General features: G+C 52.9%; 1 protein-coding gene across 3 annotated transcripts in view; it reads left to right on the plus strand.

The window, feature by feature from the left end:
- Nucleotides 1-14,501, plus strand: part of ITSN1 (intersectin 1) — a 50,547-nt gene extending 36,046 nt beyond the window's left edge. For all 3 annotated transcript variants that reach the window (XM_076074625.1, XM_032972626.2, XM_076074626.1), the window contains 11 exons: nucleotides 2,536-2,657; nucleotides 3,618-3,724; nucleotides 4,162-4,345; nucleotides 5,274-5,372; nucleotides 5,765-5,932; nucleotides 6,651-6,860; nucleotides 7,556-7,677; nucleotides 7,874-7,956; nucleotides 9,290-9,373; nucleotides 9,897-10,070; nucleotides 10,551-14,501. In XM_076074625.1, coding sequence (XP_075930740.1) covers nucleotides 2,536-2,657; nucleotides 3,618-3,724; nucleotides 4,162-4,345; nucleotides 5,274-5,372; nucleotides 5,765-5,932; nucleotides 6,651-6,860; nucleotides 7,556-7,677; nucleotides 7,874-7,956; nucleotides 9,290-9,373; nucleotides 9,897-10,070; nucleotides 10,551-10,705 — 1,508 coding nt within the window. In that variant the 3' untranslated portion in view covers nucleotides 10,706-14,501. The remainder of the gene's footprint in view (nucleotides 1-2,535; nucleotides 2,658-3,617; nucleotides 3,725-4,161; nucleotides 4,346-5,273; nucleotides 5,373-5,764; nucleotides 5,933-6,650; nucleotides 6,861-7,555; nucleotides 7,678-7,873; nucleotides 7,957-9,289; nucleotides 9,374-9,896; nucleotides 10,071-10,550) is intronic.
- Nucleotides 14,502-18,307: the final 3,806 nt, after the last annotated feature.

Consider the following 18,307-nt stretch of genomic DNA (forward strand, 5'->3'; position numbering starts at 1 on the left):
AAAAGTGCTGCTCCCCCTAACCGTGTGGACAATGAGGTAACTTGAAGGGATCTCGGAGGTAGTTTTGTGATGTCCACTTCCGTGGTCGTTCTCTCTCTCGCGAACGGTTACTCTGCAGTGCGAGGAATCCGAATCGATTCTCGGTCGTGTGAGCACAGAACGTCCCCTCCCCAGCTGCCCGAGCGCCCAAACCTCGCGCGCTCAGCACTCAGATGGCGTTGCGCACACACGCGCTCCCACGCACGCGCGTGCGTGGGCACATACACGCGTGTGTGTGCTCTCCCAGAGTTGGGGCAGCGGCACACAAATGCGTCTCACAAGCGTTGCTACAATTGGCCCCCAAGTGTGATTGCACAAACGTTACTTTTAATATGGTGCTCTGGGGATGTTTGTGAGTCCACGTTGGCAAGCGAGATTTGTTTTTTGTCTTGGCTTGCTCGATGCCCGTACAACAACACTAAAGCTTTGTTCACTACGAACACTTTAATGTCTCTGCTGTTGCCTTGAGATCGTCAATATGCTGGCGCCCTGCGTTGTCAGAGCCGTGCCCGGCATCGGGCCGATGAATCCAATTACACTACAGCTACAGTGTTACTGCCAAGGGGTTGCGCCCTGCTCGTCCACCTGTGAGTGCCCTCGCACGCCCTCGATAAACGCGCTTGTAAAATTCGATTTGGGTTGGGATGCGACGATTCACAGCGGCAGCGGGGGAAGTGCGTCCGATGGGCGAGTGACATCCCCCCACAGTTTACATGCACAGTGTTTTGACGCAGGAATTCGGTGTCCGTGTCGCCAAGGATCACACGTCTTTTACACGCCCAAGACCACAGCGTTACTTTAAGGGGGAACTTGTATTCTTTTGTGTGAGCCTATGTCGAGGGCTTACATTTGCAAGCTGACTACAGCTACAGTATTACTGCACACGCGTTAGTTTAAATGTTGCAAATTTGCTATTAAATAATCATAACGATGAAACACGTGCTGGAGTGTCCAATTTAACATTGTTGTCCGTCGATCCTGATGCAGAAAGTCTACTTACATAGATCGGTGATTGTCATGTATTTTTTATGCGGTGGCATAACCTGTTGACACATGTTATGAGTAAAACAAATGGTGGATCTGTATTCATACATTGTATAACATTAAAGAAATTATTGCTTAAAACTATTAAAGGTTATATAACAAGATCCTGCACAGTGTCTTTTGTGTATCGACGGGCGCGGAGGCGGCCATGGTAGTACCGCCAGTTGCCTTGTGGGTAGTGCTGGGCTGCAATCCGATTGCTCGTGTAATCGATTCCTCTGCCGATTACTCGACTGATTGGATAACAGAAAAAAAATATCTGGTCGGGGGGGGGAAGCCACCCCTTCCCACATGTGCCACTGGATGGGAAATTATGGGTGGGGCTTGGTGACGTCATCTGTCACGTCACGTTCAGTGTGGCTTTTTGGAGGGGTTTCCAGCCTTCGGGAGGCAGCGGGGGGGGGGGGGGATGCCAGCTATATGTAAAGGGGGTCCGGGAAATTGGCCACGATAAAAAAATAATCGAGTACAAGTTGTGGGACAAATTTACAATCCGAAATTCAATATTTAACCCACAAGACCTCAGCATTGTTATTGACAAAAATTGAATCGAGCTGACGTGGCAGATGGGGCCTGGGTGGTGAGGTGTGAGCGAGCAGGTGGTCTTGGGAATGGGAAGAGAAGGTGAGTAGGCGGTCTTGGTAGTGCATGGCTTGCAACACGGTCGATGAGCGAAGGGCTGATCCTGGGAGATTGGAGGAGGGGGGTGCAGACGGGGAACCTTTGGCGTGGAAACAGGATCAGTGAGCCCAGCCTGCAGTAGACCAACGTGATTTGATATTGTCATCATGCCACCATTGATATTGAAAGATCGTTATCTCACCCGAGAACCAATAGGAGTATAAGGATGTGCAGCTGTTTCACAGCCGCAGTTGTGAGACACTTGGCAGATGAGATATGGGTGGGGGGGGGGCACGGGCTGACCCACTCGAGCGGCAGGTGTCGTCACGAGGGCTTGACGATGCTGCGAGTCGTCGTCCTTCAGTTGCCCTTGGGCCCTGGACCCTTGGGGCTGAGTCATGGGGGGCACGTAGGAGCGTGCGTGTGCACGCAGACCTATTTTGACCTCGCCTCGGTGAAGTCCGCCTCAAGTCGCTTGTGTACTTTACCACGGCGATGGATGCTGGTCCATGTGTTTTCTCTTTGGAGTCCACGTGTCACCGATAGCATTACCCAGAGGTTCCTCTGTACGTATTGGTGTGCGTGCGTGCGCGCGTGTGTGTCTGCGTGGGATGCCCTAGGTCTGTAGGTCGACTCGGCCTTAAATGACTACATTGCGCTGTGCGTATGCATCAGCGCCGCGGAGGCAAATGTGGGTGGGCGTAGTGCTGGCCACACCACCCCCTTCGTGTGCCATGCCGACTTTAATAGGTGCTCACCGCTAGCACTGTCCTTGGCAGTCTGTTAAAGGCTACACGACGGAGGGTCTGCATGTGTTGCGCGTGCGTGCAGGGTGCGCCGACCTCCACGCCCTCGACAGCCTGCCGCCAGCGGAGCGCAAGCGGCAGGGATACATCCACGAGCTCATCCAGACGGAGGAGAACTACATGAGCGACCTGACGCTGGTCACCGAGGTAGCGACGGCGCGACAGGACGGCGCTGGGCGTGCGGGCCGGGCTGTTGCGCTGGGAAGAGGAAGGGAAGGAGACCGCGCCCGGCATTCGGGGTCGTTGGTGAAAGCGCGCGGCAGTTCCATATCGGCAGTGGCGCAATATTGGACGCTGAGATCGGCTGTCTGGCGAGGACTTTGCGTCTTGCGTTTCCAGGACAGTTTGTTGGTTCCGTTAGCAATTAAGCCAGATTTATTTAAAAGTTATAACTGTGGGAAAGTCTATTAAGCCTAAAAGACCGGTGACACGAGTTAGATTCCTGCTCACGGTCAACACCAGTGGCGATTATTTGAACCGGTGCTGGGCCTCTCCTAGGTCCACTCGGCCTCAAATGAGTACCTAGTGCAGATAGAGGTGGCTCAGTGGGAGAGCGTGCAGCTCGAAGTTGCCGGGTTCCCAGTTAAAATCTTGGTTTGGGGTCGACTCGGCCGATAATTCCTCCCGAGTCGGTAAATGAGTACCACTTCATGGGGATGTCAGCAGTGGTTGTCTTATGGATAGACTCACCCCTTCCATAGCAACGTGTAAAATACCACTGGCTTAGGGCTCTAAGCAGGAGATCGGCATCCATATCTTAATGCTCATTTGAGCGGAAAATCTCTTTGGCAGAGGAAAGACGATCCTTCGTGTGGCCACCGCACGTCTGCACGTAGCACTGCATGTGGGAGCCTGTGGCATAGTTGGATAGCAGGGAACCCATGCCCAGGAGTGGTACTAAACGTGCCGGGCTTGGCTTTGATCATAATCATAACAACATTTCCTTTCGTTTGCTTTTGTCGCACGTTACATGAATCGCGTGCAAGTAGGCGTCATCTCGTCACCATCCCGCAGCCGTCCCTTCGCTGCCAGCGTGTGCCGTGTCACTCCGTCGAGTTACAGAGCTCACTCCGAGATAATTTCCGCCAATTATTGCGATTGACGCAGGTGTTCCAGAAGCCCATGGCAGAGTCGGGCAGTCTCACCGAGGAGGAGATGGCGATGATATTCGTCAACTGGAAAGAGCTCATCATGTGCAACATAAAACTGCTCAAGTGAGGACGTGCTCATGCGCAGCCACTTCACCGCTCAGCCGGTCACCCACACGGACCGCTAATCTGACCGCTGGCCTGACTGGTGGCCTCGCCGCTGGCCTGACTGGTGGCCTGACCGCTGACCCGACTGGTGGCCTCGCCGCTGACCCGACCGCTAACCCGACCACTAATTATTATCGCTCACCGATACACAAACTCAACCACGAGCCAAAACGGCGACCGAGATCACGTGCTCCTTAGGTGCAGGTGAGTAAGGCACAGATGAATGAATGAAGCACAGGTGCGTGAGATGGCGGTGAATGAATGAATGAAGAGTGCGTGAGTAAATTAATTCATGATTGAGCAAGTAGGTTAGTGAGTAAATGAGTTAATGAGTATTATGCATGAGCGAGGCAGGTGCCTGCAGCATCACCCGCCCCCACCCCCTCCTCTCTCAGGGCTCTGCGCGTCAGGAAGAAGATGTCAGGGGAGCGAATGCCGGTGCAGATGATTGGGGACATCCTCACCGCTCAGCTGCCGCACATGCAGCCGTATATCCGCTTCTGCAGCTGCCAGCTCAACGGGGCCACGCTGCTGCAGCACAACACGGACGAGCAGCCCGAATTCAAGGACTCCCTCAAGGTGTGGGCGACGTTGGGGGGGGGGGGGGTGGGGGGAGGAGGCCGTGGACGCCGGGATGTGGACGGAGGTTGAGGTGCAACTCGGGCGATGCAGGGTGGCTCGGTGCTGTAACTCGCAGATCGGAGGGCATTAGGTGCCAGGGTGGCTCAAAGAGGTTGGGGCAACTAAGCCAGAGGACCGCTGCGATCCTGGGTCTGACGCTGGGCTTTTTAGCTGCCTTTGATCAAACCGGGTCTCAAGTGTAGTGAGTTGATGGTTGCAACCCAGTCACACAAACAAACAAAAAAGCTTGATCACATTAAGTTTGGTTCTGCACTTAATTTTTATAAATTTCAGTTCTGAAAAAAGAATCGGTTTGACCGTCATGTGACGAACATTACTGTCGGTGGAGGAGCAGTTTTCTGCCTCTCCTGTGGGGAACAGAGGTCACTTGAAGCGATGCCGGGGTTTATCTCTGTGACATCTGCTTCTGCGGGCCGTTCTGTTCGCAACGAGGGTTGCGCTGCTCTTCGAGAGTTCTGATCGGACTCTTAGTCTCCTGACTGAGCTGGCACAACGCGGCGACGGTGCGGAAGGGAGGCGCTGCCGGGAGCATCGGCGACGCACGTCTCGGGCATGAGCACCCGTGCATCGATTCGTCGATGAAACTCGATTCATGATCTCACGTATATATATATATGTATGCTGAACTTATTTTGCACCGTACGTAGCCAACCGTGCTAATCGGGAGGTGCGGGGTAAGGACCACAAACTAAACACAAAAATCGGTTCTAAAGGAAGGAGACCTCAATTTTAGAGAATCGATTGCGATATGATGCTGTCACATGCCGTATGTCATCGCTTCTCGCGTGTTTTAATCCAATTAAACGAGCGCGGAGTCGGCAGATCCGTGTTTCGGCATTGACGCCGGCTCTGTTGCCGATTGCAGAAATTGGCGATGGATCCACGCTGCAAAGGGATGCCTCTGTCAAGCTTCCTGCTCAAGCCCATGCAGAGAATCACGCGGTACCCGCTCATCATCAAAAACGTGCGTTGCCGCCCCTCCCCCACAGCTGCGGCGCGTGGTCGAACCCCTTGCTCACAGCAGTCCCCCACCACCCCCCCCCCCCCGGTCCTACCCACACACCCCCCTTAGTCGTTGTGGTGTGTTCTCTCCCCCACTGTCAGAAATGTGCAATCCACTCCTCGCACTCTTCACTGTTCGCCTCTCTTCTCTCACCCCTCCTCACCGCATACGAGATCCTGGAGGACACACCCCTCACCACTCGCCTCTCGCCCGACTCTCCCCCCTCTTCTCCCTGCTCTCACCCCTCGCGCCCCTCTTCGCTCACCTCTTAACACCACCGTCGCCCCCATCGCCTCCCTCACCTCTCTGCCCTCCCCGCACCCCTTTCACCCCTCGCCTTCACCCCGGGCCAGATCCTAGAGAACACGGGGGTGGAGCACCCCGACCACGCTCACCTGCGCTCGGCACTGGAGAAGGCGGAGGAGCTGTGCTCGCAGGTGAACGAGGGAGTGCGGGAGAAGGAGAACTCGGATCGACTCGAGTGGATCCAGGCGCACGTGCAGTGCGACGGCCTCTCTGAGGTGCCTCCCCACACCCACAGACTCGCACAGAGACCCGCAGACTCGCACAGAGACCCGCAGACTCGCACAGAGACCCGCAGACTCGCACAGAAACCCACATCCTAACACAGACCCGCATACTCGCACAGAGACCCGCAGACTCGCACAGAGACCCGCAGACTCGCACAGAAACCCACATCCTAACACAGACCCGCATACTCGCACAGAGACCCGCAGACTCGCACAGAGACCCGCAGACTCGCACAGAGACCCGCAGACTCGCACAGAGACCCGCAGACTCACACAGCACATGCATACGTATGCATTATATTTCGTCCTCGTTATTCAGACATCCTGCAGTCCACCGTGACAGCGCATGAACCAGAGGTCGCACCGCCTGGCGGCTCTGTGTGGACTGCGGTCGGCGTGCTCGCACGGCCCGCGTCACCCTCCGCCTCCCGCTCAATGTGGGCGGCTCGGCAGTGGAGCAGCGAGCGGCTCGCGATCTTCCGATTGCGAGTTCACACCCTGGTCGGGGACCAACCCCTTATCCCTCTGGGGGTCGATAAAATGAGGCCAATTTGTGGGGAAGTCAACGGTGGTTGGCCTATGGATAGGATCACCCCCACTATAGGAATGTTGAAAGTCCACCTCTGACATAGCGCTGTATTGAGCAGGAAATCACTTTGACTTTTGACTTCAATGCAGCCGTCTATCTCTCTCTCTCCCTCTGCTGCAGCAACTGGTGTTCAATTCGGTCACAAACTGCCTGGGGCCTCGCAAGTTCCTCTACAGTGGGAAGCTCTACAAGGTGAAGAGCAGCAAGGAGCTGTTCGGATTCCTCTTCAACGACTTCCTGCTGCTCACGCAGGCCGTGCGTGCGCTCGGCGCCACCGGAGACAAGCTCTTCAGCCGCAAGTCCACCCTGCAGTACCGCATGTACAAGACGGTGAGCCCGCGGTACATCCACTGTTGCATGCAGGACCTCCCTCAAGCCCGTCGCCTCCTTCTCGGAGTGCTCTGCGAGGACGATCCGCCTCGCTCTTGCATGCGAGCCGACTTCGCGTAGCTCCGTCAGCACAGTGAACGTTCCCTCCCTTTGGCTGCTGCTCCTTCATTCGCCTCGTTCGCCGGCCACCTGCCCTTCCATCGGCGTGTCCTGCCCAAGCCCACGGACTTTATTTCACAGTCAGTGTGGTGCATTCAGAGTTCTCTGATCCACGTGTTCTTCTTCCTGAGACCGAGTGGAATTTCAAGCGCGCACCTTTGCATGCTTCTTTGCACACCTTTCAGCTTCCGTTTTATTTACTGGTGCCCATGTAGATTCACAACAGGTAGGAATACATGCCTAATCAGTGACGGTTGTACGGTTGTGGCTCCCAGCCTGGCGCTGATGAGAGAGGCCACATCCGGCACACCACATCCAGAATACCTCTCGCCACGGCTGTGGCTACCAAGTCACGCGCCACCTACCACAGTCGACGAGCAACCCGGAAACTTATTCCGGGAGAGATGAAGCCACGTGAGAATTTCTCTACCGCCGCCGCTGCCGCCCCACGGCCGTTTTAGAAAGCGTCTGTGCCGCGTCCGTGTCGCCGCCCCCATGTCCCCCTGCGCCCGTGGACGCCCACTGCCCGCACACAGCCCATCTTCCTGAACGAGGTGCTGGTGAAACTACCGTCAGACCCGTCGGGCGACGAGCCGGCGTTCCACATCTCCCACATCGACCGCGTCTACACCCTCCGTGCCGAAAACATCAACGAGAGGTTTGGGGCGCCGGACCTCGCCTCTCGCGAGACGCACGTCGAGAATGGTTTCCTGCGCGAATGAACATTGGGGCATCGATTCTCATCTCCCGTTCGCATACATTTAAAAAAAAGTGTTCACCACACGCACATACGTGTTTACCGCACGTGCTCACCACACATGCGTGTTCACCACACACGTGTGTTCACCACACAGGACCGCGTGGGTGCAGAAGATCAAAGCGGCATCAGAGCTCTACATCGAGACGGAGAAAAAGAAGAGAGAGAAGGCGTACCAGGGTAGAGAGCTCACACAGAGTGTGTGTGTGTGTGTGTACCAGGGTAGAGTGTGTGTGTGTGTGTACCAGGGTAGAGTGTGTGTGTGTGTGTACCAGGGTAGAGTGTGTGTGTGTGTGTGTACCAGGGTAGAGTGTGTGTGTGTGTGTACCAGGGTAGAGTGTGTGTGTGTACCAGGGTAGAGTGTGTGTGTGTGTGTACCAGGGTAGAGTGTGTGTGTGTGTGTACCAGGGTAGAGTGTGTGTGTGTGTACCAGGGTAGAGTGTGTGTGTACCAGGGTAGAGTGTGTGTGTGTGTGTGTACCAGGGTAGAGAGTGTGTGTGTGTGTGTACCAGGGTAGAGTGCACACACACAGAGAGTGTGTGTGTGTGTTCCAGGGTAGAGAACACACACACACACAGAGAGTGTGTGTGTACCAGGGTAGAGAGCTCGCACACACACAGAGAGTATGTGTGTGTGTGTGTACCAGGGTAGAGAGCTCACACACACACACACAGAGTATGTGTGTGTGTACCAGGGTAGAGAGCACACACACTCTGTGTGTGTGTGTGTACCAGGGTAGAGAGCTCGCACACACACAGAGAGTGTGTGTGTGTGTACCAGGGTAGAGAGCTCACACACACACAGAGTATGTGTGTGTGTACCAGGGTAGAGAGCACACACACACACACAGAGTATGTGTGTGTGTGTGTACCAGGGTAGAGAGCTCACACACACACACACAGAGTATGTGTGTGTGTACCAGGGTAGAGAGCACACACACTCTGTGTGTGTGTGTGTACCAGGGTAGAGAGCTCGCACACACACAGAGAGTGTGTGTGTGTGTACCAGGGTAGAGAGCTCACACACACACAGAGTATGTGTGTGTGTACCAGGGTAGAGAGCACACACACACACAGAGTGTGTGTGTGTACACACACACACACACAGAGTGTGTGTGTGTGTGTACCAGGGTAGAGAGCTCACACACACACACAGAGAGAGTGTGTGTGTGTGCACCATGATAGAGAGTTCACACAAAGACAAAGATCCCCCCTCCAAGTGCTGTTAGCGAGCACCTCTGAAGGCCAGGGTGGCACACGAGGGGGTGGGAGGCCAACACCATGCCCGGGCGTCTTTGTGTTCTTTGTATTCCTGGTGCTAACATTTACACATCGCACCAGGTACTCGTTTGAGGCTGGGTCGACCTAGGGGAGGCCCAGGGCCGATTCGCATAATAGTCATTGGCGTTGGCCGTGAGCGGGAATCGAACTGGGGTCGCCGAGTTTGTAGCGCTAACCGCTGCACTGTCGTTCTCACAAAGAGCTCACACACGTGTTCACGCGTGTGTGAGCAGCTCGCACCCAGCGGACGACCGGGATTGGCCGGCTCATGGTGAACATCGTGGAGGGCATCGAGCTCAAGGCGTGCCGCTCCAACGGTGAGGCCGGCGCGGCGCTGCGACCTGGCCGCACGCGTTGAGGGTGGTTGGGAGGTGGCCTCTGATGTCCCCAGCGAGTCACGCATTGAAACTCCCTCGTCTCACAGACACGGCGCTCTGCACTTAAACCACCGCCTGCTCCGTGAGCGCGGAACTAAGGAGTCGCTGGCAGTGACCTGTTATATCTGTCACTTGACATTGCTTCGTACGCGAGTCTGTAGCTCTGTCTGTACGAGTAATTGTGACGGCGCTGAAGTGCAATCCACCGCTCGCATCCCCGATCACTGCCCCCACACACGCGCTTCTGTAGCAGGTACTAAATGGAATTAATCCTGTGACCCCAGAAATGCCATCCAACAGGTTCTCCAAAAAACGCAAAAACACGCAGTCACCCCCACTGCCACTTCCATCCCTCACCCGGCCGCATTCCAGATGTTCGCCAGGCGACTCATGAAGCCGTCCACCGGCTCCCCGCCACCACGCGACAGAATGCACGGTGTGTGCGTGTGTGCGGCGAGCGCAGGGAAGAGTAACCCGTACTGCGAGGTGACCATGGGTGCTCAGTGCCACATCACTAAGACGATACAGGACAGCGTGAACCCCAAGTGGAACTCCAACTGCCAGTTCTTTGTCAAGGACTTGGAGCAGGACGTGCTGTGCATCACCGTGTTCGAGCGCGACCAGTTCTCACCGGACGGTACCGAGCAAGGCGTTCCACACGCACAGCCACACCGCACGCCACACCGCACGCCACACCGCACGCGTACGCCACACCACACAAGTACACGACAAACACAAGCCGCACACAATATATACCATTCGCACGCACACCGCGTACAATATATCATGCATACGCACCACATGCAAATATAACATTATGCACACAAACCATCTACACACATACAATCTACACAACATGCATCCCATACAAACACCACTTCCACATACACCAAATACCACATTCACTACACACCACACATAGTACACCCACATACATAACGCACACACAGATCACACACTCACCAGTTGGCAGTGATGGTGTTGGTGGTGGTCACTGTGCTTGTTTAGTGGTGCTGTTGACAGTCATGGCAGTGGTGGTGATGGTCGTTGAGGTGGTGATGGCTGTTGAGGTGGTGACGGCGACGGCGTCTGTGGTGGTATCCGCTTGCACGCACAGACTTCCTGGGTCGCACGGAGATCCGCGTGGCCGACATCAAGCGCGACCAGGACACCAAGGGCCCCATCAGCAAGAGGCTGCTGCTGCACGAGGTCCCGACGGGCGAAATCACGGCGAGACTCGACCTGCAGCTCTTCCAGGACGGCCGCGAGTAGCCCTCGTCCCCACCGGCCGTCCGTCTCCCCTGCCCGGTCCCCGCAAACACTGGGGCCACGACGCCCCCCCCCCCCCACACACAACCCCCCTCGCATCCCCCCATCCAAACGATAGAATGCCCCCACGGGCTCCCAGCTCCCCACACCCCTCTCCTCGCATCGTGGCCCACGACCGTGGCGGAACGGCCCTGGCCTCCTTCCCCCACCAGTCATTCCACTGTCCCTCGCTCTGCGCGCTCGCGTGCGCCGTACCCGCCTGCCTGGCCGATCTTGGCCGTAGGCTGCCGATTAAAAACAAACAAAAAAAACCCCGGCTCCGGTGGACCGATTTGCAAAAAAGGTTAATCTCGTACTTTATTACAATTTTTGGGAAAACATTTTTTTACGATATTTTTGCTTCGAACAAAATCGGTCCGTGGCAAAACGTGGGTTTCAAAACCGGCAGCCGACCGCGCACATTGGTCGGGTGGCCGGGTGTGACGCATGCTGCACGACATACCTTGTTGGCAGCACAAACGGGGGAATTGTTCATATTTATGAAATGTTCTCGTCATTTGTTTTTTTTTATGATTAATATAAATATGATGATGATGATGAAATGGTAATTGAGTGCATATCAAGGGCCTAAGCAAGTTGGTTTGTGGACAGTAAGAGCAGTCATTTTGCCCGGTAATGGCCATACACATGTATATACACTGACGGTATACGGTATATACACTGGCAGTATAGAGCTGGGATGGGACCCATTCAGTGTGACTCGCTGCTGCGGGTTGCCACCGCCGCTCTATGTGAGCGACGCAGGGTTGGGTCTCGTTAATATTTTACTTGTGTAATAGTGTCAGGCGAGCCTCGCTAGGAGGTGCCGTGCGTGCGTGTGCGAGTCTGGTGTGTGTGTATGTGTGAGCGTGTGTGCACGCGGTGTCGCTGCTGCGATCCACACTCCGCATTCACAACTCCGCGCCCGGGGCTGCCAAAGCAAGGGGCGACCCACACGTGTGCCCCCCTGCCCCCCTGCCCCCCCCCCCCGCATGTTTTGAGCCTGCGGGACAATCTTACAATTCTCTCCGGCGTCGTACCTCCGAGAGCTAGCGTTAGGCGGGTCAGTGCTGAAATCCTGGGTGACTTAACAGATCACTCCAAACACATTTTGAATGGGACTTTTGTGCCACACGCGTGGAGCCACGGTCGCGATGCCACCTGCTGCCGTGGTGTTCGTACGCCGCGCTTTAGTTTGCGCGCTTGGTCTGTGATGCGATGAAAGTGCCAACTAGAGAAACCAATGTTTACAGGGCCCAAGGTAGCCACGGCTGACCCACGTGGCCCGAGGAAGTTCGGCACTGGATTGCGCTCGGCAGCGCCGCCAGGAATGAGCGGCTAGGCGGGAAGCAGCGTGCGCTGTGGCTTACGAGGAAGCCTCCGTTGATTTCGCAGGCGCACGTGTGCTACATAATCTCCAATATAATTACATAATCACCAAACCCTGCCGATTTAAGCGGTAGGCTTCTGATTTTTAAACCGTCTTACCGCATACCAATTTTTTATTTAATCATAACGCTTTATAACATTTTTGGGAAAATACTTGACACAATTTTTTATTTAAAAATTGGTACTTGGTAAAAACTGTTTACGAATCAGACACCTCGAGATCAATCTTGGCAAGGAGTCAGCGCCTGATGACCAGGTGACGGCTTTTCACCAACGCCATTATTATTTCTGTTTCAAGCGTACTTGGTAAAAAAAAACAAAAGTAAATCCAGCGCTGTGCGCGATTGTGATTATCCGTAGCGAAAGGAGAGCCGGCCTCAGTTCTTCCCCTACAGGCCACGTCGGCCTCAACGCAAACATTCGCCAGGGCGCGTCGGAGTGAATGCGGAGTGCACGGGCGGCGATGGCGGTCCCCGTTCTTCCCGTGCAGCGGCGCCCGTTACCCATTTGGTGTGCGAGTCCTTCGTGTTTACTTATTGCAGCACTCTCCTTCGGATCAATGTTTGCACATGGCTGTCATGTCTAGCCAATAATTTTTAGTTTTATGATTATTTGACGGTGGTATATTGTAAGTGATGATGCAGGTTTGCCTTCACATGCCCTAGAAGAGTGTAATTGATAGCTTTAAAATGGAAGCTGCGTTTGGAGGTTAAACGGTCGGGTTTGGCAGAGCCACCTGTTCAGGTCCTTCCAGCTCAGCCACTCTCCACCACAAGGGGCCACATTTAGAAAAGGAAGATTTTTCTTGAAAACGTTGTCAGCTGACTGTTGCTTTTGGGTAAATGTGTTCATTTGGAGGAAAAAAAAAGGATCAAAGTAAATTTTCTTAGAGGGAGGAAAATGCAATCCCTGTTTTATGTTGTTAGAATCGTCACAGCTTGCCAAGAACCATCCCTCTAGATTTCATTCTTCCCACGTTTGCTTCGTGTGGTAGAACTGACTCAGCTTGAGATCACAGCCCATCTTGACTGCCCTTGAGAGGCCTCTGGCTGTGGCAATGGGGTGGCAGTAAAGTGAGCTGTTGAGAGGGCATGGAGCCCCGCTACTTCCTTCCGCCTTTCATTCGTCCAGCCAATCGGTGCCACCTCATTTGACATTTACCAACCTCACAAGTTTTCACACAGATATATGAAGTGCAAAGCAATAATGTGGTTAGTGAGTGTTAGGGGTGGGGGCAGGCTTTTAGGGCTGGGATAAATTGGGCTAGGGTAAAACGAATCGTTTTAATATAAGGGCTGCTGTTGTCACATTGATAATTTGTGCGCAAGCCAGGCCTGATTTTGCGAATAATTGAATGTTGCGTTGAGGTAATTTCCCAGAATAAGCTATGAGCACAAATCAAAGGGAATTGTTGATCTTAATTTAAGTGGAGACCCAAACATTTCTCTTGGCCAAGTCAGCCGGAGTCCACGTTAAGGTGGGGCAGGAGGGAGCAGACGTGGCCGGGCCTCACTGGTGTAGGCCCTCACACCCCCCCCGCTCCGATGTAACTCAATCTGGCAGCTGGTCACCCAATAAGTATCGAGCATCGATACATGAGATGCAGATCTGCAGAATTGTTTTGGGAGTTATTTATTTAACAGTGGCCAATGTTCCAGAGCAGATAGAAGACGCGGCACCTTGTAGCCACGACAATCGTGAGCTCTGGAATTGAACTCGGCTCTTCGGGGCTCCTCCAAGACGCCACCGGCCGATTCTCTGGCCGTCTAAGGATTTGCATCTTTCACCACTCGTTTCCTGTATTTTGATCAATTAACAGCGTCAGACGTCAATGTTTGCTTCTGCAGTTTTTAAGGCAACATTGAAATTGTCTGTAGCGATCCCTTGCTGCAGCGACCCAGGCTATCGGGTCGTACTCGTGTGCATCCGTACGGGCGAATATGTCCGTGGCCAGAGGCTCGGACCTGTTCACGTGTGTCGATGTACGATCGGTACACAGTGCAGTCCGTTTACCGTGCCGTGGCGTCACCCCACTCACCGTGGTGACCTGCCTGCCATTACAGTGATTGTGCCGAGTTATTGCCAGCAGTTATCTTATGACGGATTAACGTGAACGTTGCATTCCTTTGTTCTGGGCGTGGGGGGGGGGCCAAGCCACATCACTCGCGTCCTATGGTTGCATCAAGACGCCTTAGTTTGGGCTAATGATCACACTCCCACGGGCTTCGTAGAAGCTTCGGAATTCACTCCCAGCAGCTGTCCCTGTGCAGTAAGACTGACTGCCCAGCGTGAGAATCGTGATCCTGTATGATAGATACCGGCCAAGCTGTACATTGCCGTCTTGATCCAATAAAGTTCTCATTGGTAATGAGTCGAGGCTCGCGTGTGTGATGGCACTTGTGGCGAGTGAGGACGTCAGGACTGCGTTTGGTTTCCCCGAGTGCGTTTGGTCTGCTGCCATGAGGGGCGGTTATCGAGTAGAACCATTTGTCTAGTGAATTATTCAAGTGTGCACAGTAAACTATTTACTCATCACACATTGCTACATTATTACCCAGGGAAAGCTCAGTCTCAAGACCTTCAGGAGGGTCCTGCTAAAAAAAATTACCACGTAACACCCCTCGGTTATCTACAGAGGTGCCTGAACAGTCTCCGAACTCAACCGTGTATCGTATTACACCCGATCCTGCCCATCCGCGAGGAACTCAATAACTGCCCCTGGTCATGTCCGTCTCAACTCTCAAGTCTCGTAAACCCTTCTGGGATTATTGGCACGAGAAGTCGATGGATCGGCTTGCTGTGTGGAAGAGAGATGGAGTTCGGCGTGGACCAGTGCTTGGTGCGAACACACACACACTAAATAAATAAGGACAACGATTTGACCTCGAAACCTTCCAATTTATGCCATAGTAAAAATGCTGGAATCGGGAATAACCATTTTGGCTGTGTTGAGGTTTTAGTTTTAACAAACGTAAATCGAAAGGATGCAGACTGTGGTCATGTCAGGACAATGGCACCAAAGAGGAATCCAGCTAAATTAATATCAAGGCAGAAGATGTCTGAGAAAACGATGGACTGATGGAGTGGAAGTAGAGGCACTAGAATGGAGCTGAATGACGTATGCACCAATGTTGAATTTCTTTCGCACCGTACGGAGCCAATCGTTCTCATCGGGTGTATGGGAGACAGGGAAGCATCAGCAATAGATGGGATATGATCACCAACAGTGGGGGGGGGGGGGACACTGCTGCTGCAGCTATTGCGACTGCCAGAAGGTTCATTGATTGAACGGTGTCAACAAATAGGGCTCCACTTGGAGGAGAAAGAGAAGCTTAAGGTGCACGATGATTATGAGATCATTCTTCTCCAACCGAGAGAGGAGGGGGTGGGGAGGTTATGTGAGCATGATTTTGGATTTGGTTGCTTGAGCGTCCTTTTCCAATTGAGAGACAATGGGAACTTGCGGCACCTTAAATATAATAAAGGCCACACCCTCCCGGTGTATATTAGCAGCCGGGTAGAGGACAAAGAGGCAGCCATGGACAAAGCAGCAGAGTCACAATCCGGAGCAGAAAAAAAACACGTTGCAGCTATCAGGTGTCAGACGCAACCCTGCCATCGGAGACGCGCTGTGCCCAGTGCCGGATTATCACAGTAGCAAAAGTAGCTACTGTACAAATGTAGTTACGGGCCCCGCACTTTCAAGGGCCCCGCGCTAAATGCTTTCAAGCTATCAATTCCGGTTCAGTGATTCTGCACTTGCTCTATTACTATAGTACTATAGTGCCTTCAACTTTTATGAACGACTGGGTGTTTAAGGTTAGCGATTTGTCGAATTATCTGGTTGTATAGCAAATGAAAAATACAATTGCCTTACTATGCAAATAAAATATTTGTGTTTTAATATTTACGTGTTTTTTATTTTTATTTAGGGCCCCTTTATAACGTATGCTACAGGCCCCGCACTAGCTTAAGTCCGGCACTGGCTGTGGCGTGTCCTTGGGCAACTCGGCAACGGCCCATGAGAGCGCAGTCCACTGCCAAACTTCTCCTGTGAGGTGTCAGGCGAGGTGTTAACTACCTCGCCTGGTGTACAGGAGGTCGTGGGTTTGATCCCGACGCCTGCTGTATATTTGGAGTCTGCGTGTCTCTCTTTCCCCGTGGTCGCGTGCAATTTTCTCAGAGTCCTCCGGGTTTTCCCTCCACATTTAGAAACACGCCTTTATGAGTATTTGGCTGCGATAAATGTCCACGTGATAAGCCACTTCGATGACCTATCATTTGTAGTCAGACTGCTTCTGAAAAACAGCTGTATAACTCAGTGGGCCTTAGCTGATGAAATAAAAAGAAAAACTTGTTTTAGTTTAGTAGAGGTGAGGGGGGGGGGAGTCATGGACTGTAATACAATGCTTGTGAAGCGGGTTCCCTGGGTGTGAACTACCAATCCGAGGGGCGACTCGTGGCACACGTGAACCCAGGACCCTGAAAAGGGACGCTCTGTGGGATAAGGGGCAAGCAAGACCGCCCCCTCCACACCGCTCCCTTCGGGTGTTCGTTTATTCAGGTTGCAGCGGTCTGTACTGCGCTACGAACCCGGTGGCTCGACTTCGATTCCCACTCGCGGCCAAAATATTGGTCGACGAATATCTGAACCGGTGCTGGGCCTCCCCTAGGTCGACTCGACCTTAATTCTGTTCCCTAGTGCGGTGTGTAAATACTATCACAGGGGAGACAAAGGCGGCCTGAGACGCGTACTCCCTACCACCTCTCTTCCTCTGCGAAGCAATGAGTAATCGCTTTCACCCAATGTTCGATCAGAAAGCCACAATACCGTGACAAAGCAGAGAGATATCTACATGTAGAGGATGGTCCAGATGTCATGTGACCCCCCCATTTAATTCTATATAACTTAATATTGTGAAAGTAAGGATTGTTTAAAACAGAAATTAATATGCAAAGTGAAAAAGTTAATTTGATTTGGAGCTTTCGTGACTGCAGGAATTACTCTTTCTTTCTACGTGACTTTACCAAAAGAATCAAAGAGTGAAAAATAAATGTTTGGGGGTCAATTAATTGGGGGGTCACAAAACATCAGCACCGCACCTGTACACTGATCACCATTTATTGTCACTTGTGTATCATCAGTCATGGTCAGTCCACTGGTGGATGAAGGCCTCTCCGAGCCGCAGCAACCTCTCACGATCCTACAAAGTAATAATCCACCCAGAACATGGAACATGAACCGATTCCATCGCTCCATCTCCTGAGCGGATGTGCTCTCTATTCAGTGTCAGCCGAGCAATTGAAAGCTGCCAATGAGACTCGTGGTTGAATAAGGATGATTGTCCATGGGAAGAGTATTTAAACTATTTTAAAAGGGGAAAACCTATTCTCATATTTTAAAACTATATTTTAATTTTAACACGTAAGGCCCAATGAGCTATGTAGCTCTTTTTCAGAAGCGACCTGGCCACGAATGATAGCTCAACGGAGTGGTTTATCACGCTGAAATGTACAGCAGCCAAATATTGTAAACGCGTGATGTTGATTCTAAATGTTGAGGGAAAACCCGAAGGAGCCAGAGAAAAATCCACGCGACCACGGGGAGAGAGACACCACAAACTCCAAATATACAGCAGCAGCAGGCGTCAGGGTCGGGATCGAATCCCCGACCTCCTACATACCAGGAGAGGTAGTTAACATCTCCTAGCCACCGTGATGATGATGAGAGAGAGAGACACGCAAACTCCTAGTACACAGTAGGCGTCAGGGTCGGGATCGAGCCCACGACCTCCTGTATACCGGGCGAGGTAGTTAACATCTCATAACCACCGTGATGATGATGGGAGAGAGAGACACGCAAACTCCAAATATACAGCAGCAGCAGGCGTCAGGATCGGGATCGAGCCCACGACCTGTCAATTTAGTAAGGTTTGTCATGTAAACAAAACGTGCCAATTCGTCACTAGTACAGCACTCCGGTGTGTTGGAGAGCAAATCCACAACTATGTCACGGTGCCAGGCTATGTAAATGTTGTGTTTACGTGACAAACTTACTGATTGATTGTGTCCGGTGCTGGCGGGTTTAACGACAACATTTATATTTACGCGATTTAATCCCCCCAAAAAACCACCTGTGTTATAGATATTCTTAATTTGACCACCTGATCGGTGTTT

The sequence above is a fragment of the Petromyzon marinus genome, chromosome 49, assembly GCF_048934315.1.
Source record: "Petromyzon marinus isolate PM22_M1 ecotype Great Lakes invasive population chromosome 49, UKy_Petmar_22M1.pri1.0, whole genome shotgun sequence".
Classification (NCBI taxonomy): Eukaryota; Metazoa; Chordata; class Hyperoartia; order Petromyzontiformes; family Petromyzontidae; genus Petromyzon; species Petromyzon marinus.